The 27,645-nt window shown below is 39.1% G+C and overlaps 1 protein-coding gene across 1 annotated transcript; it reads left to right on the top strand.

Moving 5' to 3' along the window:
- The first annotated feature begins 5,974 nt into the window (after nucleotides 1-5,974).
- Olfm4 (olfactomedin 4) lies at nucleotides 5,975-26,597 on the top strand. Its single transcript, XM_003477292.4, has 5 exons — nucleotides 5,975-6,193; nucleotides 11,198-11,350; nucleotides 17,574-17,786; nucleotides 18,965-19,121; nucleotides 24,499-26,597. The coding sequence occupies exons 1-5, from the start codon at nucleotides 6,011-6,013 to the stop codon at nucleotides 25,299-25,301; spliced, it is 1,509 nt and encodes a 502-aa protein (XP_003477340.1). The 5' UTR covers nucleotides 5,975-6,010; the 3' UTR covers nucleotides 25,302-26,597.
- The last annotated feature ends 1,048 nt before the right edge of the window (nucleotides 26,598-27,645 follow it).

Raw genomic sequence — 27,645 nt, 5'->3', positions numbered from 1 at the left:
ATGTCCAAAGTCATCTAGCTAAGAAGTTGGTAGATGTGATGGGTTTGCTCAGTGTTTCATACTCTTTTGTACTCTTTACCCTACTCATCAAATTTACTTCTCCTAAATATAAAGTACAGAATTTGTACATCTTGCTTGGGCTAATATTTGTAGGATGTTTTAGTTTGGGTAACTATACCAAAGTACTGTAGACTTGGTGTTTGATTAACCACAGAACCTGGAAGCTGGAAGTCTAAAATTAATCTTGTTAGGTTCTGATGAAGGCCCTCTTCTGGATTTTCCTAAATTTTCAGGAAATGGTAAAATGGTAAAATGTTAGCCTAAGAGCTCTCCGGTATCCTTCTTATAACGACTCTAATCCCATCATGAAGATTCTACCCTCTGGACCTAATTTATTTCCATTGGCAATTTTTTCTTAATATCATTATAGTCAGGGCTAAAATCTCAACATATAAAAGTTGGCGGGACACAAACATTCAACATAGACAAGGTGTGAGAAAATTTGAATAGAAACTAGCAAACACAAAAATGTAAAAGGCATGTGCTAGCTATAGTTTGGTTCTGGAATGTTTCTTATAATCTTGTGTCTTACAGACTTTCTCCTCAGATTGGTGTCATTGAAAATTGATGGAAACATTAAAAGATGTGTCATAGTGGGAGGTTTTAGGTCACTGAGAGTGTGTCCTCAAAGGAGGTTGTGGGCCAGTGCTCTCTCCCTCCTTTCTTATGATTTGCAGCTTCTATGAAACAGTTTGCTCTACCCAGCACTCGCTGCCATGAAGTGCTACCTTTACCACAGGCCCAAAAGCAATAGACTCAGCCATACATGGAGTTAAATTCCTCCAACTGTGAACCAAAATTAACTCTCCTCTTTTAAATTGATTATCTCTGTTTTATTCAATTATCATTACAGTAATGGAAACTGATGAATTGGCATAAGCAAATCTGAGAACATTGCAGTAATGGTTACACTGAACATTTCCAAGTGACATCTCATGGTAGATGGAACAAGAGTTTGTTTCTGTCTCACAGCAAGAAGTGTATAGGGCTAGATACATGCCAAGTGTGGAGAAACTCTATCTTGCTAGGAACTTGGATATATAACTTAGACAGTTTAGATATGAAAGAAGTAGAGATTTTGGCAAAGAGACAAGCAAGAAGATAAAGCATCTTACCTCTGTTTGGAGAAACCAGGTTACTCGGCCTTTGAGGGATAGCCAAATGATTTATAATATTCAAGAACCACGGAAAACTCTGCTATATGTTGGGGTGGAATGAAGAGCATCTCATTACAGCAGTTAGGAGATGGCAAGAGGAATTTTGGGGTAGCCCTAGGTTCTAGATATCTGGGAAGACCCATCTGGAGGGGTACAAAGATAAGCCTGAGGTTTGATGTCTCCGGAGTATTTTTACCTCTGGTGGTGTGGGTGGAGTGTGTTTCTTGACAGATAGAATTTCTTCTGAGTATGTTGGAGCTCATTTGTCTCAAATTCCTCTGTGGAGTACATAACGTTTCTTCCTCACCTCAATTAATATTCGTTACCTTTTAACTCTTCTGCTATTTCCTTTCAGGATTTTCACAGGCATTTGCATTGGTTTCTATCAAAATTGTCCCATTTACTAGTTTGGTTTTGCATTCTCTCAACAGTGATGATTTTGCTGCAGGTTGAAAAAACGTAAACATTATTTGAAAATTATGTAAGTTGAGGATTAAATATACTAAGCCGTGATGAGATGGTCAAATCTGGGTAGTTTCTGATACAAAAACGAGAGTTGGTAAAGTTAAGTTGGGGGTTTGAATCAGGTTGAATAACAGCGCTGATAGTTTCAATGTGGGGATGAATTAGTTGGCTACGGGAGCTTGCAAGGGGCATGGTGGTTATCCTATAGAGAATACAACTTGCCTAAATTCTTTTACTCATGAAACTTTCTTGCTTGAAATTCTCTTCCTTTTCTCCAGTACTACTTAAGCAATGGGTATTTTCTTCAGTCATCATTAAGAATTTCCTTCATAATTTTTTGCTAAATTGACCTATTGATTCCATGCATATGCTCATTCTTTTGTTAAATATATTACTGGCTGTGCAGATATTATTGGGCACCAAGGGCCAGCACTAGGATAGGTGCTGGGAACTTGAAATAGATGAGGTCATCGTCTTTATCCTCAAGAAGTTCACCCCTAATGAATTCTTCACATATTCACCTACCTGGGCTGGATCACCAATCATTCCTTAGTGGTCATGTAAATGATGTTGTGATAAATTTGTTGTTTCTATTCTATGAACCTGAAGTGGCCTGCAATTTCTAAGTAAGTAGAATTTTCTTTAGCAAATTTCTCCTTTCTACTTTCTTTGTAGCCCACCATAGGGTCTGATACTTTGCACATAGTAGGCTCTAATACACATTTGCTAAAGGACTGCTTTTCAGATTGAATGCGTGGCAGCAATTGATTATTATACGTGTCATTTACTGGTATTGCTAAGAGAGATTTCACAGAGATTTGAGGGTAGTTAGGGACATAATCGATTTACATGAAAAGGTCACTGCTACACAGCTTCCATTGTCAATCTGCAGACTAAACCATCCTCTATTATTCTTGTATAAATCAGGTAACCATAAGGGAATTATCTTCTGAAAGTACTGCAGTGTTTGACATTGGTTTTTAGAAACAGGAGGATTAAATTAAGAGGTAACTGTATGGGTATCTTTCCTGTGTGTTGCAACTGTTCAAGAAATACAATCTTGGGGAGTTCCCCAAACTAAGTGCATAAATAGTAACTTTCTTTCAATCTGTCAGTGAAGAATGCTGTATTACTCAGGTGAATATCCTTGACCCTTTACTCTAGAGGAAGCCCAGGGTCAGAATACAGTTTTATAAATAAAACACTGTTTGCTTTGCAGCCTGGATCATTTTTTTATCTTTGAGGCTGTCAAATAACAGAAAGCTTGTTGTTTTTCAGGACAAAGGTATTTGCAGAGGAACTGATCACACTATTATTATTAGTAATCTCATTACTAAGGCATTGCAATGCTTTTGTGCATTTGGGGCTACCGAAGAGATTAAAGCTTTATTCTGGAAACTATGGATACGTACAGGAACAAGCAGCCTAGGAGCACAGTGGGGTAGTTGTTTTCCTGGGAAAGGTACCTTTGTGTTGGAGAGAAGTGCTGTCCTACTTTTCACAGGAGAACAAACCTTTGTGGCAGGGGGTCTTCTAAAGGATTGCCCACTGAAGCTCTCAAATGTAGTCATGACGACAGGCAACCATTGTTAACAAGTTTTTCCTTTTTCTGCTCTTTGAAAAAAGGGGTCAAGGAAAGCTCATTAGAATCATAGGCAGAGAGTAGAAGCAAATGAGAACAGATTTTGCCCTTTGCTTTGATGAGAATCAGGAGGAAGAGAGGAGTTGAGATGGGATGTAGAGCCATGTTCTCCTCTCTCTATCTATATTCATGGGACTCAATCTCAGAGTGATGGATTCCATGTGCTAATTTCTATTCTCACACATGCCCTGTGATTTCCCTATCTTGGACCAGGCATTGAAGGTCTAGAACATTAGGCCAAAGAGGTCAAGTCTGAATTGCTTCTAACAGAGGACAATGAATTTCACAGTTCTCTTTTAGTTTCAATAGCAGTGTTTCTAGATAAAATACAGGATATCTAATTCAATGTAAATGTTAAGCAGGTAATATATTTTGGTCCAAGTATGTTCCAAATATTGCATGGGACATATAGTAATAGCTCAGTTCACAAACACTTTGGCTCTTAAACAAAACTATTTGACAAAGTTTTGCTTCTGCTCACAAACTGCTCATCAGGTGACAAACACAATTGCAGCCATGTTCCTCACACAAACACAAATGTGGCCATCTTTCCCCCCTATCATCAAACACATTAAGTTCATGAACCAAGGTACCACTGTACTTACACTAAAACTTGTTATTGGAATTACAAATTGAGAGTAGGTGCCTACATTTTTATTTGCTAAATCTGGCAACCCTACATAGAGCACAATATGAATAAAGGGAGGCTTAAAAATACTTTTCTTATCTCCTAACAGCTGACCATGAATCACTCATTGCTGACCTTTATTTTTGCCGTAAATTACCATTGTAGGTGATGTAGGTAGAACATGTTGTTTCTAGAAGCTGCTGGGAAAGTGCTCTTGTCCTTTCTGGGTCTCCTCTAACTGCTACTCTTTCCCACAATCACGTGATATGGCACAAGATTGGCCTGAGAAGAGACTGCCCTGAGAAAATATACGTGAGTGGCTCCACAAATCTGTTTTTAGTGTGGAGATTGGTTGACAATAGCAACATCAGCCAGGGTGGCTGGGAGGATATGGACTTTGAAGTTGGGGAGACTGGTCTGGATGGGATATCCACTCTTCCCTCTGAGTTGAGGGATACTGGCTCGAGGATGCAGCCCAAGGAGACCTTGGATTGACCTAAATGAGATAAACTTACCTTCCTTTCTTCTGTAGTCTCTCTCCTTCACTTCTATTTATCTATTTGCATTTTTCCTGCCCACGTCCTTTCCTGAATCTCTGAATAAGTGCACCATGGGTTTAAGATTCTGGTTTGGCATTGCATTTTGATAACAGGAGGATTAAACTAAAGTGATGACTATATGTATCTTTCCTGCATATTGCAAGTGTTGAAGAAGTAGAACTTTGGGAGTCCCCTAACTAAGTGTTCACATTAGCAGTATGTGTATTCTGAGAGGTTGAGGAGTCCTGTGAGATTATGCTGTGAAAGAATCCTGCAAACCTGGTCTCTCAAAGTGCTCCTGGGATAGGACAGGGATGGAGCAGAGCATGAGTTTGCTTTCTTTGTTTTGAACCACACATTAATATTAATCTAAGCTTTAGGAAATTAAACATGAAACCAAAAAACTGACATTTGTATACCGCTTCAAACCTTATCAGCAAATTTCAGTGTATATTTTATTTAATTATAGCAATTTAGGAATTGTTATAACCCTTGGAGGTTCTGTGATACGGCTAGGTCCACTGACTCATGAGAGATCTAGCTGCATTTTAAGTTCAGGCCAATCTTTTCTTCTCTGCAAGGAGGAAGGCAGAGATCATAAAGGTGTGTACAGTGTTGGAGAGATGCAAATGGAGCCTGAAGCCCATGGCCAGGAGAGCTGGATGAGAGTGAATGCACCCTATTTCTCACTCGCATGAAGTCTTGAATGTCTGGCTAGCTCATGAGAGGGCCAGGAGAGGTCAGATGGGCCCCTGGAGAGGTAAACTGCTCACCATCGGATCTCCTCAACTGAGTCTACGATAATAACACCTGAGCTTTGGGGAGCAAGCCTTGGGTCATTTGGGACCCTTCATTTGCTGGGGTGGTTTTCCTTCCCTACATAGAGTGCACAGAAGTAAGTACCGCATAGTACAGAGTTCTGCATAGATCTCTAGGGAACAAAGTCCTGCTGATCCTTGCTTCAGAGTGGGGTTTTTGAGAGAACTTGGTTTAGAGGCAGACACCATGAGGCACAGGTCAGAAGTAACCTGGACAGTGAGAACCAAAGAGACAGCTTCATGAAGCTTTGGGGGAAAAATACAGTCAGCAGAGCAAGTGACCCGTTTTTCCCAGGAAAGCAGGATTCAGTAAAATGAGAGTAAATACTCAGAAGTGCTTCTAGGCAAAGGATCAAATGCTTCTTTTCCTTCCTGGAACCACTGAACTCTCTCTGAACTGTAAGGAATATATCTGTACCATCTCTTTCAAGGAAGTAACAGATTTGGGCTTGACAAAGCACATTTGAGCAAATGTTTGGCAGGGAATAATCTAGATCTAAGGGCAGGTCACAGAGCAGGATTCAGTGACAGGTGTGGACGTGACTCAGGTACTCAGGTTCCCTGGTCCTCCTGGCTTGAGTCACGTGTTCTCTGGCTCCTTCCTCTTTCCCCACAAACTGGCATTGGGAAATCCCCACTGGGCACTATAAGAAGCCCTTGGGCTCTGTGAAGAAGCAAGTGGATCCAGCTAAGAGGACAAGATGAGTCAAGGACTTGGCTTCTTACTAGCCCTTCTGTCCTTCCTTTGTTCTGGGACTGTGGGAGCCCAGAACACTGGCCCTACCTGGGTTCCAAGTTCAACTCAACCTGAAGTTCTGCACATAGCTCCTTGGGAAGAGACTTCAGCAGCCACATCTTGGGGAGGAGGTGGTGCTGTGTCCAAGGTGAGGAGTCCCCAGAAACCTAGTGAGCTACCTTCATTCCCTTCCTCTTGCTTTTTGGGGACTTGAATATAATTTCATGGATGGCTGGAACTGAGCACTCTAAAAGATTTACGATGCTTTCTGTTCATTGCAGGTGCCCTGGAAATGAATTAAAATCTGTGTGAAATAATTAAATTGTTAGCAAGAGTGACAATATCCCAATTCTCTAGCTGGGAACTTTGGAGAAAGAATGTATACTTGAATGACTCAAACTGGGTTGTGCATTAGGATCAGTGGCCAGGTAGATTCTAAAAGCCCATATTGCCTAGGTCCGACCCATAGCTCAGATGTCTACAAATTGCATATATTTAAAAAGCTTTCCCCAGGTGATTGTAATATGCAGTATGGGATGGAAACTATTAGGGAGAAGACACTGCAGGCTAAAGCTCCACGAAAGTTTGTCCAATTGATTTGTGGCCTAGATTCACACCCCTGCCCACCATGTGAACAACAGACCTGCAGGGAATGACAGCCTTAGTCATGTAGTGGGAGTCCTGGAAGTTTTCCTGCTTCTAGATTATAAGGAAAATGGGTAACAGAAATAAGGGAGAATAATTATTGGAAAGTGCCACTACATGTAGATATTTCCTGAGGGAGTGTTAACTCCTTTCAATCTTCCTTAAGGAAAATTGGCCATTTCTATGGCTAGATAACTGTAGCAACAAGCCAAACCATCAAAAATCATGTATTATGAAGGATTGGTGTAGTTGAAATCCCTCTTTAGGATCCATAGTTCCTTCGTTGATGAACTTCTTTGGATCTTTTTTAAAGAAATGGGAAGGATGAGTGAGAAATGAGAGGATAAGAAACAAGTACCCATTCTGGGATAGACTTGCTGCCACGTAACTTGGGGAAGAGGCTCCCAACTCCATCAAAGCTCTTCCCTCTGTGCTTCTAGGCTCTTCTCAAAAATCAGGCAGCAATGTATCCACGTTTGCATGCCTGGATGGAAAGGCAAATGGGAGAAGGGGAAGAAGGGGCTTTTTTCTTGCTTGTTTTCACTTGTACTATTAGGAATATGTAGACAATAAAAATGGGCATTTGGATTGGCCCTAGCTAGAAGCCATAGTGATAATATTTACTGTCTGCCTAAGGTTTGGACTAGGTTAAATACACAACATATATTGTTTAAATTTAAGAGGTAAGTAAACTAATGGTCCTATTTTATTTATTTTTGTTCTTTTTCTAGGTTTGTTCCTTTATTCCTTTTTGCTCTTTTTTTGTTGGTTATACAGATTAATGGGTTTCATTTTGGCAAATTTGTGCATGCATATAACACACTGTGAATACTTCACCTCCTCTCAGCCACCATTTTCTCCTCCCCCCTTTCACATTTCTTAGAGGTATTTCAATGCATGTAACACATTTTGATCATAGCCATTCTCCTGTTATTGGATCTCATAGACCCCTTCTCTCTTATTCCCTTTTTCTTACCAAATAGTAGCTTCATTTCCACTTTTTTGAGAATCCACATATTGGGGAGAATGTATCATATTTGTTCTTCTGAGTGGCTTATTTCACTCAGTGCGATGATCTCCAGATCTATCCATTTTCCTGAAAATGACAAAATTTTGTTCTTTATGTACGTATAATATTGCATTATGTTTGAATGGTTCCACTTTGGAGAGATTAAAAGTAATGCTTAGTGAGCTGAAGTGATTTGTTAAAGTTACAAAGTTAGCAAGTTATGTAGTTGAGCATTTAGGTATGCTTATGCTGGTTTTGGTTATTTCACCCAGGTTGTAAGTCATTTCCAGGTTGTGAATAGTAAACACACTCCCTATGTGTAATTTTCTGCTTCTATTTCCACGGAGTAGAGATGTATATCAAACAGGAGAAAGTTTTGGGAATCATAAATACGTACAGGGATTCTTTGTAGTAAAAAATCAAGTGCATGATTTTGTTACATAATACTGAACAATTTCTGGGGATAATTAGTACTTGTTCACATTTTTTGTAGTAAAGATAACAATAAAATTTGTTATGGCATTTCATCATTATCTAAATTTGAGTGAAATCATCAACTAAGATAATAAAAAAGTGTAGAATAATAAAAAAGTATAATAAAATAAAAAAAGAAATAGAGAAATTCCAAATGCCTATTGTCTGATAAGAAGACAAATACTTAAAAGGAGATAAGGAATGGTCACTATGGTATACTTAGGTATTTCCTTCCAACTTTACTTATCTCCCTCTGGTGAGCCAGTATCACAGCTCCAACTCCCCTCTTTTTTTTAAAATAGTGGACTAGGTGTCCATCCACTATCACACCATAGAACTAATTAATTTTCTGAGTCTGGCTGTCAGTACGATGAGGTCTTGGAAAAGTGGCACAAAGCTCTTTTGAAACTGTCATTGAACAAGTTCCAAATGTATCATTTTGTGCACTTGGAAAATGTTGAGTACCATTATGCCTTAAATCTTTGTGGGCACTTGGACTTGGCTGCTAATTAGAACCCATCGCAGGCTTACATCACAAATTTGAGTTGTACCTTCGACTGTCATGCTCAGAACCCTCTATCTGCCTTCAGAGAAATGGCCCTTCTGGTCCTCATTTCATGGACTGGGCAAAGATTCAGGATTTTGTTGCATACACAGAAACTGAACAAACTAAGAGCCATGTGATTTTGTTGTCAAGTTATGGAACTGGTTGAAAATAAAGGAAAAAAAATACCCCACCTCTCAAAGGCTTTCAAAATGACAACAGGTTCAATTCTGAGGCAGGAACTGGTTTTCAATGTGTAGTGCCAGAATCTGCTACATTGGCAACATCGGTAAATACTAACTGATCAAAGGCTGAGGGGGTGCGTAGCTGCATACATGTTTTGTAGAACTCCTAGGGTCTTATTTCCTTACACAAGGAGGATCACATTTCCTTCCAAAGGCCAAGGAGACAGCAGTTGTCTTTGTCTCCCATTCCCCATGTTACACTTACATAGAGTTTAAGCATTCCCCACAGAGACAGACTCATCACCATTAGCTTCATTGTCTTTGAATTCAAGGAGCAGAAATATCTCTAATGGGAGGCACTGATCAAACTTATGGGCCATTGCGATGTCAGCTGAGCACACTGGGCTGATGATAAGCGGGATGGAAGTTTGGAGTCCACAACGCTGGGGCAGAGATGTTCAGTAGAAATATGTGGAACGGCTGTCAGCAGGGCTCATAATTATTTGCCTGTCTTTCAGGTGAACTTCAGGACCAAAAGTTGTTAACTAGTGGTTCCTTCTTGATTTGTCTAGAGACTGCTTGATGATATCCACTGTTTCCTGAGTTGGCAGAGCTGAGCTTTCAGAGGACTCTAAGAATGGCCCAACCCTGTTTTTTGCAGCTAGTTAACCTCTCCTTGTCAACTGCAATGCAAGATTTCTTCTTCTTCTTCTTCTTTTTTTTTTTTGCTAGACAGTTATTGTAATAAGCTATTTCTTCAAAAGCTTGTGATATGTGAGTCTTCCTGTGAAAGACTGGGCAGACTTCACTTAGAGTCCATCCTGAGAGGGAAACAGAGCTAGGCCCAAGAAAAGCCAGCCTCTCTGGCAGGCTGCTGGTATTTGTTGTCCAATCCTTATTCATCCTGGCAAAGACCTAATCCACTTAACACCCCATGTTCTTCCTCTTTGCTGGTTTATTCCTGCAGGTGTGAGGATGTGACTAGAGAAAAAAATAAGGTCAGTGGTAAGAAGTTACCTGGAATGAAGGATTTTAGGTACATGTATTTTATTTTTCTCTACTCATCCTAAAAAAGCTTAGGTTAAACTAAGAACAAAACAAACAAAAGCTTCATTGCAAATGCCTTGGTTGGTCCAGAGGTCACTGATGGCCCCAGAGGGTCTTGATTACAGAAGCATCTAGACTCAGCTTGTTTGTGAGTCTTGAAGATTGGTGGATATACAGCATGCAACCTGAGCCTAGCCAGATGGCTTGAACTTTGAGACGTGGCTTGAGATTCTTTAGTTCTAAAAAATCACTGTTCTGTACTTCATAGCTTCACACAGGCCCTCAGGCTGCTGCTCCACAGGTGAGCTTTGGGAGGGCCTTCAGATGAGCTCATTAAAAGGGGCAGCCATTCAGCTGCCAGGTCTTACTCTTTAAAGCAATGGTAGTAATAAAAAAATGTTAATTGTGCTAGGATCCCCTTGGGGTAGTTCAAAGGGGACAAAAGAAAAACAGAATCTTTCAATCCTGTCATTTTAAAATATGCAGCGGCACTGAAGTGTGAGCCTGAATATCTTAAAGAAACATCAAATATTTTGAAATGACTTTTCTGCAAGTGATAAGCTGGAGAACTTTTACTTATAAAAATATTGCACAAAGCCTCCAAACTCATACATTGCTTGGTTTTTAGCAAATGACTGCACTGTTTCCGTTCTGAAGAATGTGGATTACACAATTCCCATCCAAGGAGAAGACATGAATTTACATTATCTATTTTCACCATGGCCCACATCCTAGATGGTTTTCTCTTTCGGGGAGGACCTGGTTTGAGGTTAGGATAAAGGTGGGGGAAAGAAAATGACAATAGAAGAACAGAGGAAGTGACAGGCCCTGATCACCTGCCATATGCTGAACCCTGTGACTATGGCCTCATGGTGTCACCGAGGCAGAAACAGACTTAGAGTATCCCGTGGAGTAAATAGAATTGATATGTAAATTTAGAGCTCTCCTTCCTTCTATAGTTCTCTAGTTGCCTTTCTTTGCATAGAGACAGTAAGGGTTCCTTTAAGACTTCTCAGGAGTGGAGAATCTTCCTCTGCAACCAGAGGCTCAGTCCAGTAGCTCGAGATGCAGCTGAACTCTGTATAGTTACCGCCTCTTGAAAACAGTGTCTTAGCTCTTATTCATTTGTGTTTTGGGCTTCACTTCCTTGCCTCCAAGCTCTCCTTTGACAAGCCAATTTCTGTCACTCCTGTTTTCAAAAGGGCTCACTTTCCGGTTTATTACTGACGCTCATCTTATTATTTACAGCCATTTTCTAATTTCACCGGCACCGTGGATGACCGTGGGATCTGCCAGTGCTCTGTCTCCCTGCCAGATACCACCTTTCCCGTGGACAGAGTGGAACGCCTGGAATACACAGCTCATGTCCTTTCCGAGAAGTTCAAGACAGAGCTCTCTAAAGTAAGTGTTTGCAACAAATGTTCTGGCAGTAACACACCAACAAGGAAAATAAAACATGTTTTTATTCGGGACATATTAAACATTGTGCTCTTTACTGTATCAAAGATGGCATCTTGCATGCCATGGTGGTTGTAGTGTTTATTCTCCAGCACGTGTCTGTGTTCCTCACAGCAAGGGAAAAGAAGAAAGCAGGATGAGATTATTTATACCAGGGATGCACTGACTCCAGACTTGGGGCCCTCATGTAGTCAGACAGGGAATGCGACGTCCCCTTGCAAACCTCAACCTGCTATTTTTATTTCATTTGTTATTTCTTTTTTCCTCTGGTTTTCTTCTAGATTGTTCCTCCAGTTTTTGTGGTCATTTCTTTCCCCTCCTCCATCCTCTCTAGTTCTCCCTTCCTTATCTCACCTTTTCTTTTATTCTTAGTCTATTTCTGTTTTCTTGTCTTATTCCATTTGCCTCAGTCTGTTGCCTTGACCATCCCTTCTAATTTGTCTTTACCTTTATTTCTCAATTCTTTCTTTTCTTCTACTTTTTTCTTTTTTGATTCTTTTGGTTATCTCACTTTTGTATGGTCCCTTCTCCTTGTTTTTCTCTTTACCTACTTCTTTTTCCCCAGGATCTTTTCTCTCTCTTCCTCCCATCCTTCATATATATAATATTTAAAATTGTTTAATTTCTTCTTCTCTTCCTTTCTTTCTTGATAGTTCTGTTCTTTCAGAAAAGGTATTTCATTAGGCGTGTCCAACATTAGACCACATTAAAGGTTTTCTCTGGGACTTTGTACCAAGCCTTGGTTAAAATCCTAACTTGAATCCTCTGTTTACTGCTTCTTTCCAGCCAATAGAAGCTATCCAAAAGTTTCTTTTTCTGAGCTGGCAAAAGCAATGTGATTTAGTATTCCAGTTTTGACCCATTTCAGGTTTTTAGCCAAGTTACCAATCAATTAGAAAGCCTCCCATTTTCCATACAGGTGGAGTACAAGCCAGGGCCTAATCACATTATGCATTATTTAACTCAATTTCATTAATTTACAAGGAGCTCTGTCTTTACTGTAAGACTCAAAATAAGTTTTCTTGAGAAATTTAAGGTTAACTACCTCAACATCCAACACAGTTATCTTTTCAAACAAAAGTTATGGTGAGGCTTATACCCACCTTCAACTTGAATTGGTAGATAAATATTCTATGTTTAAATGAGCATCCTAGAAAATGTATTTGACTACTCCAGGAACCCAGCTTCTTAAGAAATAAAATGTCCTTGAATTAATCAGCAGAAAAGGCACAGCACTAAATTATAAATTCCAACTATTAATATTCATAGCCTTATTCCAGCATAATCAAGCACAGATAAGAAGTTATGCATAAAAACATAACAAGTAGAGGAAAATCTTAGGTGAAGATCTTTTCAGTTGGAATCATTTGCTCTTAAATAGTGGAAGCCACTGATTTGCATGTAGTCTCTGCTGTTATGTGTGTGAAGGGCAGTTTGAAACCTCCTGCTGCTCCGGGGAGACTATTGAGCTTGCCAGGTTTGTGAATATGGGGCATTTAACTCCAGTCTTGTGGGAAGGTGGTATTGGTTTTGCTAATAGTTGGTAGAGAAGAAGGGTAGAATAGGTGGGAAAAGTTTTAGTTCTGAGTTTCAGCAGCTGGTCTCTCTCCCCTACCCCCCAAAATTGTGATTGAGACCTAAAAAAATTTACCTGTCAATGGGATTTACATAATTTAATTGATATGACAAGTTACAATAACAATGATAACAACAATGACTCTCATTTGTGTTTTCCAAATGTTTCCAGATCTATTTTTTTTTTCCCTGTCAAACAAGCTAAGGCTGAGAGGTAAGGTACCCTCTTCTAGGTTCCACTAAGGTAAAGGTGCCTTCCTAAGGTCATTCTTCTCTTGGCTGGTAGAGCCAGATCAAAATTTGAATATTGGGAATCATCCCTGCCTTCTTTCCTCTTGACCAGGCTGTTGTCATCCTCCAGTGCAGACCCAAGAAGAGATACAGTAGGTCACTACTGCCTTTCAACTCAAAGTTATCCCCTTAGCTGAGGGCAGGTGAATTATTGTAGCTGTCCCAGATTGCCTTGGAAATCACCTTTTATCCGAGGGTCTTGGGGGAATGCCCATTTGAGGCAGGTCAATAAAAAAGGATTTTGACTGCCTTACATTGATTCATTATCTGTCAGTACACAGGGAAGACAGGGCACCGCCTCTGTATAAGATGCTGAAAGCCTTTTCTGTTGTTTATGACATGTCTTTTTGTGACTGAGCTAGGAAGGAGACATGACAAAAGGCAGCTCAGGATTTTTTCTTTCTCTAGAGGCTCATGGTCTCTGGGGCAGCTAATTTAATATGACACATTTGCTAATAGATCCTCATGCATGAGAAGGCTGAAGCAGCCTGGGAGACATTTGGGCAACTCATAAACAAACAACACTGATTGAGCAATGCTTTTTTGTAGTGAAATATAATAAATCAAAAGGTTTCACTAGAAAACCCTGAAATCACTGCTTCTTTATTAATTTCTTTAAGTTACAGAATATTCACTAGCGAGGCACTTAATATACAGTATCTCTAGCCTTTATAACATTGATACCATTATTAACTATTTGGGAAGAAAACTGAAGTTTGTAAAAATTGATTCTCCACTAAGAACTGAAGTCAGGAGGGGGAAAGGAAAGAAGGGAAAAGAATAAATTAATAGAAGGAAAAATGAAAATGAAGCTTTTGTAAATAAAGAGGGGAAGAAGGATTGAAGGTAAAAGAAGGGAAGGGAAAAGTAAAACAGAAGAATCAAGATATATTGTGTAGGCCAGAGATACAGCTCAGTAAGCAGCCCCTGCCTAGCAAGACTGAGGTCCTGAGTTCGATTCCCAGTACAAAAATAAAAGATATATTATGTATAGGTACAAATTCCCTACGATAAATGTTAATATGTATATCTATAATATACCAATAAAATTAATTTAAAAATACAATTGAAGTCAGATTTAAGCTAGGATGAGTCTAGTATTAAAGTACTTTATGTTTCAATTGTTACTTCAGGCTCAACTAACTTACCACATTTATTTTCCAGGTAATGTTGAAAATAATAATATATTGAAAAGTATGTTTTTTTGTTTTAAATAATCTGGTTGTAGACATGATCACAGATTTTGAGGAACTAACAGAAATAGGAACCAGACATATGCTTTAGTTTAATAGCTAAATTAAATATTACTATATCTTCATTTACTGCAAGATCACATTTTTGTTGTAACAAAACAACAGAAAAACAAAACAATAACAAAAAACTCAGCCACCTCAAAACCAACCTCTAAGCAACCTTGGATTCTTTATGACTGAGTAAGTGCATAGTAGCTAAAATAAAATGATGGCTCTGAGTGTTAGGCTAGTAGTGTGAACACACATGATGCCCTTGCAGTTCTCAAATTTGCAGTCAGAAGGTGAGATGCTGAGGCAGCCATGTGTCCACTTAAGGTGAGATCCAGTTTCTGGCTAGAACATTTTATAGCATCCCTGTCTCTAGATGTCAGTGGCACCTACCTATCTCCTACTTGTGATGACCAGTATCTCTCCAGAAATTGCTGAATGCTTCCTGAAGACAAATCCCTACCACCACCACCAACTATCTGTTCAGATCTACAGCTCTAAATCTAAGCATTTTCTTAAAAATGGAACACAATACATTAAGTACAATAAATGCCAGGCATGTGGGGCTAGACACATCCCTGGGCAAATTTAGCTGCCTCTGCTGGGCCTGTACTTCTAGGAAAAGTTATAATTTTTGGTATTATCCATGTTGTCCAACTTAACATATGAAAGATTGATACTAATAATCTACTTCAGTTAGTAAAGTTCACACTGGGAAGTTTTCCTGGCCCATCTTTAAATTTTCTCTTGCCTTCTATAATTCTGGGGATAATTTCAGTTTTCCTGCACACAGAGCTTTCCTCTAAATGTCAGCTGAAAGAACCTCAAATTTTTTTTTACCCCAAGCATATTGTGAGCCCTTTTATTTTGTAGTTGAACCTGGGCAGCCTACATACTTTCTCACAGCTCTCAGACTCCAGGCTATGCTTTGGTTTTCTGCGAGAATCGAGGAGAGTCACATTTTACTCAGCAGAGCTGACAGTTGAATCACTCATTTTTGCAGAACAGCAGCTGAAATGAGCCACCAAAATGTTCCAGGAAAGCTGAGGGTGTTTCATTTGTTTCAAGAGCTGCGAAGGCCAAATGCCAACAAGTGCATTCATTTATCAAACTTCCATTTCTGCAATGCACTAGTGCTCCGGTATTATTATTATTATTATTAATCATAAACAAAGTTTTAGACCTATTTTTGTAGAATTTGAAACCTGGTTACCTTATATCTGTGTGTATATTTTTGAGAGCAACTTGTTTTGTTGCGTGTTCCCCCGCCCGCCCCAGCACACCAAAATGTCATCAGTCCTAACAGCATCCAAATAATGGCACATCTGATGGCAGAGTATCAGTTGCCTGAGGAGCTACAGCAGCAGCGCCAAGGGCTGTATTTTCAACTTTCATTAAAATCCTCTTTGCCTGAAGCCCTGGCCCTTTAGGTCTGTGGCCTGTGAGTCTGGTCTAATTTGCACAGCTGGGTTAAGTGGAGGGCTAAAATGACAGAAGCTCGGGCTGCCTTTGGTATTAGAAGGATTAGAGGTCAGCATGTGGCTCTGCACTCATCTCGGAGCTGTGGATCAGCTACTTGACATTACAGCGGTTTGGAGAGAAGCATCATTTGTAATCAGGCTTTTAAAAAGAAAGTAAAACCAGCAACTTTTAATGAGTAGTTTCTTTAAAAAGCCATGACATTTCTTCTAGAGATCAGACACAGAAAGTACCACCAACTGTTTATTGAAATATCCATTTGGAGATTCCAATTATATACCAAACCACCAAGGGAATTTTTGGAAGTATTTTAACTTAATGATCAGACATTCAAATATATGCAACAAATGTGTGATTTAAAGGTCTGATTGCAATAATCAGTTCTTGGAATAAATGTGAGCGTACTTAATGAAATGTGCACTTTACAGTCGCGCACACACGCATACATTGTGTAGTAAGTTGAGTCTTTTTGCCATTTTATAAAAGGCAGAGAAGCTCAAAGCTCATTGCACATTGATCATCAAAAGTGAAATTCTACATACCATTTTTTCAGCAAAATTCTTAGATTTAGAGCAACGGTTCTAAACAAAGAGAGGGTGGTCATCACTTGGTCTTCAGAGAAGATTTGACAGCGTCCTAAGAGATTAATGGTTGTTGCATTTGGTGGGTAGGAGTGTACTAGTGGCATATGGGACAGCTGGATAGCCGACAGTACACAGAACAGCCTTCTGTATGAAATCTACCTAAAAGGTCAGTAGTGGTGAGGTTGAAATACTCCAGTGTACGGCAAATGTGTTGAAAAGAAGACGAATGAAAAGAGGCTCTGAGTCAAACCAGTTTAGCTTGGGGAGCTAATATCTTCAAACATTATTTATATGTGATGATCCTAAAGCAAAATACTTTTCAGTTTGGGTAAGTGCAATCCTGCCCCTCCCCCCCATTAAAGTAATATGTTCCTTTAATTTGCATTTATTAAGATGGTGAAGAAGTCAGCTTTTCAACTGCTTTGACCAACTACTGAGACTAACACTTAAAACAGAAAAGGTTTAGTTTGGCTCGTGTTTTCAGACATTTTAGTCCATGGGCAGCTGGCTCGAACACTTTTAGGCCTTTGGTGGGGGCAGAAACTTTATGATGGTACAGTGCGGAAGAGAGGAGTTGCTACTTACATGTCAGCCAGGAAGCAGAGAAACTGCAGTTAGCAAGAGCCTGTGCTAGCAACCTTCTTCTCCGTTTTTCCTCTCGAGGCCCCTACCTACTGGATGGTGCTGCCCGCTGTCAGGGTGTATCTCCTCCTTAGCTTTCTGTCCTATGTGCCAAATGTCTCCAGAAATACCCTCATGCAAACACTTACAAGTGTGCCTTACTAGTTTCTTAGGTGTTTTTCAATCCAATCAAGTCAAGATTAACCACAGATAGATTTTTAAAACCTAAGTATTATTTTTGGTTCATTTCTTTGTCACAACAAAACAGTGATTGATGATTTTAAGGGATCAAACAGTGTTCAAGAGTTTAATAGTGATAGAAGATTCTGAAGTATTACTCTGGGGATTGACTTGAGGTTTTTGACTCCCCTTCAGGTGAAGGAATATGCCCAATTAATCACTACCTACGAAAAGAGACTTTTCAACTTAACTGTCCGAGTAGAAATAATGGAGAAGGACAGCATTTCTTACACTGAACTGGACTTTGAGCTTATCAAGATAGAAGTGAAGGAAATGACAAAACTGATCACACGGCTGAAGGAGAGTTTTGTTGGAAGCAAACAAATTGTTGTCCAGCTAGAAATGGAGGTAAGGAGTGAACCCAGTCATTTAACTGTGTGTCAGTACTAATGGCTTTTCAGTGACTATTAGCAAATTCTAGACTTGGATTGGAATCTCTCTTTTACCAATTCTAACTCTGTCACTCTTTCATGATACGCATATCCATGTTCTGCTCTGAGTGGATGCCTGTTTTTGTATAGCAAATCAAGCACATTTGGAACATGTTGGTAGAGGAACAGATATTGCTTAATGGACAGAACGCCGTCCCTCAGTCTTTCAAGTTCTTTAGAAAGAAGGAGCAATGAATCTGGCCAGCTGTCCATGGCTATGCTAGATCAGATGTTTACTCTGCTCTGGTTTTATCCTAGTGGGTCTAGAAATCCACAATATACCTAAATGTGAACATGTCAGAACTGTTTATCTTTTTGAATGGACATCTAATTGTTTTTTACTTTTTCAAAAAACAGAATTATAAAAACAATACAGAATTTCAAAACAAGATGATAGGAAATCAACAATGGTTATCATATTCTATATTGTTGTCTTCAAAATAGTTGCTCAGATTACCAGATATAGGCCTGCAAAATTGATCAAACAATATTAGCACTAACTGTTTCTCTCAATGGACTAATCTTGATCCCTCTTGGAATTCTTCTCCACATACTGGCAACCTCATTTAAGAAATTTCTTGTGAGTATGTTTTAGTGAAGTCTTTTAAGATCTGTGGATAAAGATCATCGCATTAATGTTACGGTTGGGTAATTTATATCAATGAGAATTTACTTGCAGTCATGACATGGGTATAATTGAGAATTTGAGCTACATATTTTAGAGTTTAAGTTTTCTCTAGCCCTCATCCTTCATTAGAAACTTAACTATAATACAACATGAGTAAACATGAGCTTAGAAAGGAAGGTTATTAGAAATGAACTTTAATGGACATTTGTGGATGCTTAGAGTGAATCTGTGCTCTATTATTAAAGCTGTTAAAGCCTTTGCCATTTTCTTCTTGTTACTCACATCTGCTGAGATCTGACAGGCATTCACACTAAATCATAAAATGTATTCTTCCAAATGAAATCATTCAGAAGAATCTCTGGTGTATTCTGCAGCAATGTTTCACTAAGTGACAAATTCAGCCCTGGAATGTTTATGAAAGAAATTGCACAATAATATAAAGTCACTGTGAATTTTTATTTCCTTAGATAAGGAATATGACTCTCCTGATAGAGAAGCTGGAGACGTTAGACAAAAACAATGTCCTTGTCATTCGCCGAGAAATTTTGGCACTAAAGGAAAGGCTGAAGGAATGTGAGGCCCAAAACGAACAGGCTTCTCTTGTCCCTCCTGCTCCTGCCCCAGGTAAGCACACCATGTTTCTATGAGCTGTGAGTAGATTGGGAAAGGGATTTGGGGCTCTAGCGGTGGAGGTAGGGTAGCATTTTTATTTAGCTTACTCTTCCATACTTTAAATTTTCTGTTCTCTCCAAGGCCCCTTGATCTTTTTCAGAGGACATTTTCTCCTCCTCTGAATAGTTTCACTGTCATATTTTGGGGTTTATAAAGAAAGAACACGATCGATTTACAACAAAATCCACAAGTTACGCAGATTCCCTTTGTATTCACTAACAGGAAAACCATCTCTCTGGTGAGAGAGGAGCTACCAGGGGTCCTGGGGAAAGCCTAAAAAGTCTGTGTGGCACCTGTTGTCCTAATGATAGTAAGGGCTGGTTGGCTTATTTATCTGACGAGTTGGGTGAGTGCTGAATTCTTCTTTACTTTCCTCTCTTACTCCTTTTCCAATATTCTTCCTTTGAATGCATGTTGAGCTCCTGCTGCATTGTGTGCTGTGGGATTCAGGGAGGACGGAAGGATGGCCCCGCTTGTTGTGGTCTTCCTGGGTGTGTCCTGCCACCTGTCCAGGACTGTGAGTTTCACTGATTCTCCTAGTGTTAAGCATATTTTGGGACAGAGAATTCTGGAAACACACCCATGAACGGAGACAGCCAAGTAGGGGCTTCAAAGCATAAAAGTTAGCATTTCTGAAGACCTGAGCTTCCTTGCCACGTGACTATAAGCCAAAATCCTTAATTTCTTTACTTTTTAAATGGAAGGATAACAGTGCCTACACTATTAGGTTGCTATGGGGATTAGTAAAACGGCACTTGGGGAGCTCAGGGTTCTCACTCAGCGCCTATTCTCTGGCAATGGATAATATCAGTAATGATGATAATTGCAGGGAAAGCCTAGCTGTGAACAGAAGCAGGGCTGGATCCATGAGCACTGAGGCGCAGCCCCCCAGGTAGACTAAAGGCAGCCTCTTGGCTGCAGCATTCAGCCTTATCCTTCGGAGACCCAATGTCACAGCCAACTGCTCTCTGCTCTCAGCTGCAGGAGGGCTGTCTCTTTTCATCAAATCATACAGCCTTTGTTATTCTTATCCGTTCCAATCTTTACAACTTGTTTTCTTTAGGACTGTGCATTTCTGGTTCCTTGTCAGGGCAACTGATTTGCTTAAGACATCTATTAAATCTGACCATCCTTGTAAGCTTCTAGGTTTTGGTCAGGGGACACTTTTCCTGCCTACAGCCTGCCATGAGAGGATGTTTAGGCTGAAGACTGTTCTCTGGAACAAACTAAGGCTAAATTTGGCTGGGGATCAGTAGTCTAAGTATGTGTTGGAATTGAGAGATGGTTCTTTTGGACCACAGGTGATCGCTGAAGCAGAAGTCAAGCAATGTGACAACCTCTGATAATCAGCAAACAAGTGTCCCCCTTCCTCAGAAAATATCCCTCATGCAATGGTTTTTTTCTGGCATATTTTCTTTTACAAATGTGTTAGGACATTTTAGAGCAAGAAAGGGCACTCAGGGCCATTGAAATTAGCCTGTGCATGTCTCAGAGAAGGGGACTTGAGTTGTGAGGATGCTGTTTTCCCTGAGGTAGCTGGTAACAGAGCTGAAGTGGAAATGCAAGGGTCTTCACTCCCTGATCATCTAAGGACTCCATGACGTCTCAGCGTATGAGTTGTGAGGGACAAAATACAGTGCTTAGCATGCAGGGAGGAAAACAAGTGAACCTGTTGGATTATTTTTATTAGAATTTTTTTCAGAATTTTCCCTTCAGCCCTCACACGTAGACTTCTGTGAACCATCTAGCCCTGCTGTGTTGTTTAAGCAAATTGAACCCAGATTTCCCCTCACTTTCCCACAACTTTGGCTCTGTCTGGGTCACTGCCAAACCACTTGGCCCTCCTCCAGCTTTGTTCATGTTATATTTATGATGTTTATATTAAACTGACTTTTATCCTGTTTTTAAATCAATTTCTATAGCTTGCTCTCTGTTTGGATTGGTTGATAACGCAGAATTGGAAAATACCCAGGAACCACAAAGTTGTGAGCCTATGGAGACTTTAATTAAAGTTACTCACTATTATGAGATTTTAAAATCTGGCCTGTCTGCTTTTCTGCACTGCAGAGCCTCACAGAACAAAAAAGGCTGTGTGCATGTCTGAGCTATAAAGCAATTCTGCATTTTTTGGGGGCCTCTCTGTGGCTATAGTTTGTCAATTCTGTGGTCATCTTGAACTTAGAATTAGTATGTGTATTTTGGTTTTAAAAATGCACTTTGTATTTGATTTTTGCTGCAAATAACATTCTTTTCTGCTTCATTTCATAGACTTTTCTAATTTAAAATAATTGGCCTTCTCATTAACTTTTTCCCTTAAAACAACTCACTTCACTCTCTTTTTTATTTTGAATCTAAATGACTGACATGGCATGTAATGAGAATGCTCTGGGTTCAATCACTATTTTGCTTGGTGGTGTTAGTACACAGTAGGTCCTCAGTACATGGGCATGAAAAACAGGATGATCTGCTGAAATTCCAGCATTAGAAAAGACTGTTAACCAGCAGATAATTCAGAGTCAGTCTGGTCTTACTTTTTATGATTATGGTCATTTTAATTGCCTAATTTGTTCCAAGGTGATCATATTCTCTCTCCTTTTGGTTCAAATAAAGTTTAGTTGCCCAGGTAAGAGAGTGCATTTTTAGTGCGTTGACCCAAGATTAAGGTTTCTCTGGTTTAAAAAAAAAACCCAGTTTTGTTTGTTTTTTTGAGATAGGGTCTTGCTGTGGAGAACAGGCTATGCTTGAATTCACTACGTAGCTCGAGCTGGTCCTGAACTTGTGTTGGTTTTTCTGCCTCTGCCGCTCGATTACAGGTGTACACCACATGCCAAGCTTGTGGTAACTTTGAAAGCTAAAAAAAACATAGTTTAAACTTTCACTACTGTGGCTTCCTTGGATATTATAGGAGTACTGGGGAAGGATCTAGTGAGTTGCATGGTGAAGGGATTGACAACTACAGCTTCACTTGCACAGAAGAGTTCCTCATGTTATGTTCTGCAGAGTAAATAGTAGGCTCTTTGAAAAATCGGATGTGAAGCAGTGTGTGTGGGGGTTGCGCTTTATAAATGAGGTTAAGTGGGAGTCTATGTCTTTTGTCTTTTATTTCACAAACATAATTTGATGCCATTGTGTGGCTGGCTGTATTCTGGGTTCTGGGGTTATTGCAATGAACAAACAAGCTCCCAGAAGCCACTATGGAGGAAAGGAGACAGTTGTGCAAATTTTTTCACCTGAAACATGATATAATTAGAGTGCTGATGTTGCAATTCATTAAGACACTCTAAAAACTTTCTTTTCTTTCCGTCTTTGAATGTTATTTTTCTTTCAAGATGAGGAAACTGATGCTTAGTACAAAAAATAGGATTGTTGGTATAATAATAGTAGTCTGAACAGTAATATTTGGAAGTTTATTTTGGTTCCTCAGATTTCTACATTGAGAGACAGAATGGTTTATCTTTAACCCCACAATAGTGCTTGAGTGAGTTACATGCATCATAAATTCTCCTGAAATACTTTGTTACTGTTGGTTTGTGATATTTTCTTTCTAGAAAAGTAAGACTCAGTGAAGCAAACAATTCTTAAATCTTCCAACCTGAAAGGAAAAAAGTCTTCCTTTCATTTCCTCACAGTGAAATGCAATTGCGTGACTAAGGTGTCAGGAAGATATTTTAACTAAAAAAATTCAGTTTGCAGCATATGGAAACTGGAACTGTTTTTATTCACATTAAACTGCACACACCACTAACTTTATTTTAATAATTCATACATTATTTCATAAACAAAGCAAACAAGCATTCATCTGAGAGATCATTTTTAGGAGGAGAAATAATAATTTATAATTTTATTTATTATTTCTTTAGTGGAGAGCAGTCTCTTGGCTGAACACCCATTGCTTTTTTATTTATGAAATGGCGCGTGCATTATTAAAATAAACCTGTGACTGTGTTCTGCTTAATGATATGCAAAATTATTTGAGGTTGGGTACAGAGTGGTTTCATTTTCTACCTGTTGTATGGTTGGCTGGATTTCCACCAACTATAGATATATGAGAGCATTTAAGGGACATGTATTTAATTCTGAGAATAAACAGTCCCAGCAGATAGGGAAAATAAAAACAAAAGTCCAGATGTGGTTTCACCACCGAGCAGTTCTTGATTGAGGAGGATAGAGAGGAAGCACGCAAGAAGGAAAGGATATTGGCCAAAGGCAGAGACTCGGAGACAAGCTTTGCTCCCTGTACCACCACAGTGCTAATCTCGGGCAATTTTGTGGAGCTTTGCTTTTGGTCCAGCTCACTCATGTGTCTTCCATAGCTCCCTGATTCCCTCCATGAGTTTAAAGTCAGATTTCAGTGATTCAAATTCTGTTCCTTCCTTTCCTCACCTTCTCTTCCCTGGGCAGCAGGATAATGGAAAATGACCTTTCATGTACAGTTAGATTTTTTTAAACCATATCATTAGTTTTTTAAAAAGATAATGTTTGTTAAGATTCCAGAAAAATATGTATGCAACTCTTTGTTTGGTTATTAAAACACTGGGGGAATTTTATTTCATTTTCTGTAGCTCATAAACACTTTGGGTTGGCAGGCGTTTCAGAGGGACTGCGTGAAGGGCCAGTTGCCCAGCCAAGTCATTTACCCAAGTGTTACAGGGAATGTAGATTCAATGGACCAGTGCATCTGGTCCCACTTGATTATACACGTTGTGACAATGACTATATCAGAATAGGAAGGATGAAACACATGCCTGTTGTTGAAATATGTGCACTGTTCATATGGCTTATGAACAGCAGGACTCAACTCATAACTTGCAGCAAAATGGTCATCCAGTGATTTATGTATTGGATTATGTACTTGGCACACAACAGGCATTGCTACCCTGAACTAACTTCCTGTCTTCTCAAGGCTGAAATCCCACCATCATAAGATGATTTTCCTAGATCCATAACATGCTGTATTTTAAACTTCCTCTTCTGAAGTCACCTTGTAGCAGGATTGGTCCCTTGTATTAAAGTCATCATTTTCCCCCATTTTTGACTCTCTGGGCCTTCTAAACCTTTAAATGCGGCTCCTGACATTTTAGTATTCCTATTTCTCAGACTGAGAGCCCATCAGTGGAAATAGAAGGTGATTCTCTGTAGGACTGAGCGTGGATTCACAATGAGATTAAAACCAAGAGGGATTTGTGTTCTTCTCCGTCTGCGTTGTTGTTATCATTGAACCTTGACAGGAAAAGTATGGATGGATGCTTTGCTTTTCAGATATAACTTATTTGTATCCTGCTGTTCATTTTTTTAAAGAATGTCTTTTTAAATTTTCTTTTCTATATAGGAACCTGTAATCACGGAGGTGTGGTGAACATCAGCAGACCATCTGTGGTTCAGCTCAACTGGAGAGGGTTTTCTTATAAGTATGGTTCCTGGGGTCGGGATTATTCTCCTGAACATCCAAACAAAACACTGTATTGGGTAGCACCTTTGGAAACAAATGGAAGGACACTTTCATCTTACAGACTCTACAACACATTGGATAACTTGCTGTTGTATACACACTTCCAAGAATCTTCAATTAACGCTGGCCAAGGTAGTGGTGCTACAGTTTACAAAAACAACATGTACGTCAATTGGCACTACACTGGGAACATTGTCAGAATTAACTTAACCCCCCACTCAGTGGCTGTGACTCGACAGCTCCCTAATGCTGCCTATAACAACCGTTTTTCATATGCCAATGTCGCTTGGCAAGATATTGACTTTGCTGTGGATGAGCAAGGTCTGTGGGTGACTTATGCAACGGAAGCCAGCACTGGTAACATAGTGATTAGTCTCCTCAATGATACCTCACTTGAGGTGCTAAACACTTGGGTTACCAAGATGTACAGGCCATCTGTTTCTGGCACCTTCATGGTATGTGGGGTTCTCTATGCCACTCGTACTTTGAATACCAGAATGGAAGAAATTTTTTACTACTATGACACAAACACAGGAAAAGAAGGTAATCTGGCTATTCCAATGCCTAAAATGCAGGAAGTAGTGCAGAGCATTAATTACCACCCCTATGACCAAAAACTTTATGTATATAATGATGGTTACCTTGTGAATTATGATCTTTTCTTCCAAAAGGAACCCAAGTAAAGTGTCTAGCTGTTAGAGTCAAAAAGAAATAAAATGTTTGTCATAAACAGTCTTCTCCTTTTATTTAGATATATGCAGGAGAATCTAGAAATATTTTTCTTTAATAATGATATTTAGGTGCAAAGTGTTATATCACTGGATACTTAAGATATTCGTCCTGATTTGATGAGTCCTCTTGGGAATCTTCTGCCTCTTGTAGATGCATTTCCCATGGAAATAAGGTTCTTTCAGAGTACAATTGTTAGAGGTGAATGGGCACAGTGGGTTCAATGGAGCCTCTAGGAAGGCATGTAAAAATTAAGGAACTTAAATTAGGGAACTCTGCATAGGTCTTGTTGGTTCTTTGTACAAGAAAATTTGTTCTGTGAACAACCCTTGTTCACTGTAGCCCTTCTTCCATGCATAAAAAGAAACTGAGGCTTAATTAGGCAGATTAATATAGCTGAAGGTACTCAAGTGACCAAATTTTTAACTTTGTTTTCTCAGTATCTCTTGGAATAATACTTTGAAAATACCAGATAAGTAAACTTGGCATTCTATATTATGTCTGTAAAATGCTCTGGGTTTTCTAGAGAAAGGAAATTTTATGCATTAAATTGTATACTGTCTGTGGGTCTTGGAAGGATCTTTGGATGAGGTGCTTGATTTTTTTCTCCTGTTTTCTCGTTTTCTACCACTTTAAGAGTCAGTAGAATCTTTTACTTTGTAATTTAATTTGAAAGGCACATTACATCATACAGCTAAAATCAGACTTACCATTCAATGCCCCCAACCCCTGTCTATGGCTGGCATTTTTTTGGTAAACCATAACAGTAACAACAATAGCAATAAATATTAGCCAGTTTTCTATAGGATAGTCATATGTTAAAAAATTAGTTTTTGTGTCTCATCATGAACTTTTATGTGAATGACTCTAGATTATAATAAAATCAGATGACAATGATAAAATGATAGCATTTATGGTTATAGAATAAATACTTTGGACATATGTGAGAGTTGTGTCTATTGTTTCATGCAATTTTTGTTTTTGTTTAAGCTTGGAATTTATAAGAAAGTGAAAATTTAACTTCTTCCTAGGAAGCAATGTAAAAAAATCTACATAAAGTATCTGATAATCAGTACATCAGTTGGAAAATTTTGCAGGTTTAGGTGTTCTGTACTTTTGGATGGCTCCCCCCCTCCCAAACACACACACTTTTAGCTATTTTACATGATGTTTAAGTCCTAGTATTAGGATTGGCTACTTTAATGCTATACTTTTTTATGTAAATGATTAAAATGTCCTTTGGGAAAAAATCAGTTGTCTTTATTTATTTATTTTTAAATTATAAAAAAGATCCAACAAAATCTTAACAGAGTAGCCTACATCTTGCTGTGAGGCACTGAGAATGGCTACCTCTCAAATACGTATGGCCAGGAGATCACATACCTAACAACATAATCCGTAACTTTAAACAGCAGTACAAAATTGCACTGGCTTTTTAATTCTCATTTGTCTTTCCAATCCCTTCTTTCTGACAGCTTTTATTATACTGGACTGCCCTATCATCTTTTGGGATACGACCTTAGTACTTATTAATTTGCATGACTGATCTGATTATTTCCAGTGCTAGACTATATTTGTGTGCCTTGTGTTCCTTTTCCAGTTGAGCTATTAAATAACATGGATCAGAAGGCTAGATCTCCCTCAAGCAGGCGGTCTTTGATAGAAAGCAAAGGGGCTAATTGGATACATCAAGACAAGAAGTACCTTTACCAAAGAGAATGTATAGGGGGACAAGTGACCTAGAGCATGAAGGCCAAATAGATTAAGATGATGTCACATTCCTACTGAAATCTTATGTTAAGTCAATGCTTAGCTTTCCAAGGTTGCTGGTAGCCTTAGTGTTTAGTATTTTTAGTGAAATTTCTCTTCTATTTTTTTCTGGGGTGCATACAGAGACAAGTATGGCCTTCGAAATGCAACAAGACACGATAATAAAGATATGTATGTCATGTGAGATATAGGTTAAAAACACTGATGTTATATTTCATCTGATATAAGCCAATTTTCCAAATGAATGTTTCCATCAAGCATACAGTATGGCCTCTGAAGAGCTGGGAAATGGAGACATAAAATCATTCTAGTAACCCTAGCAATCAGCTTCTTATTCGAACTGCCACAGAAGCCTTTGTCAGAAAACTCACTTTAGTACCTCCTTCTCATTGGTTGTAGTATCAGCCTGAAGTGACCATCTGCAGAAAATCTTCCCCCTGGGAATGTTGAATGACTGAGGTATTCAGGCCTCTGGATTTTCCGTAATGCAGTTACATAGTGGACAGCTTAACTCCAGATTTATCAGCT

The sequence above is a fragment of the Cavia porcellus genome, unplaced genomic scaffold, assembly GCF_034190915.1.
Source record: "Cavia porcellus strain 051 isolate PalLab524CR breed Dunkin Hartley unplaced genomic scaffold, mCavPor4.1 scaffold_21, whole genome shotgun sequence".
In the NCBI taxonomy this organism is placed as follows: Eukaryota; Metazoa; Chordata; class Mammalia; order Rodentia; family Caviidae; genus Cavia; species Cavia porcellus.
This window is presented reverse-complemented; position numbering and strand designations above follow the sequence as displayed.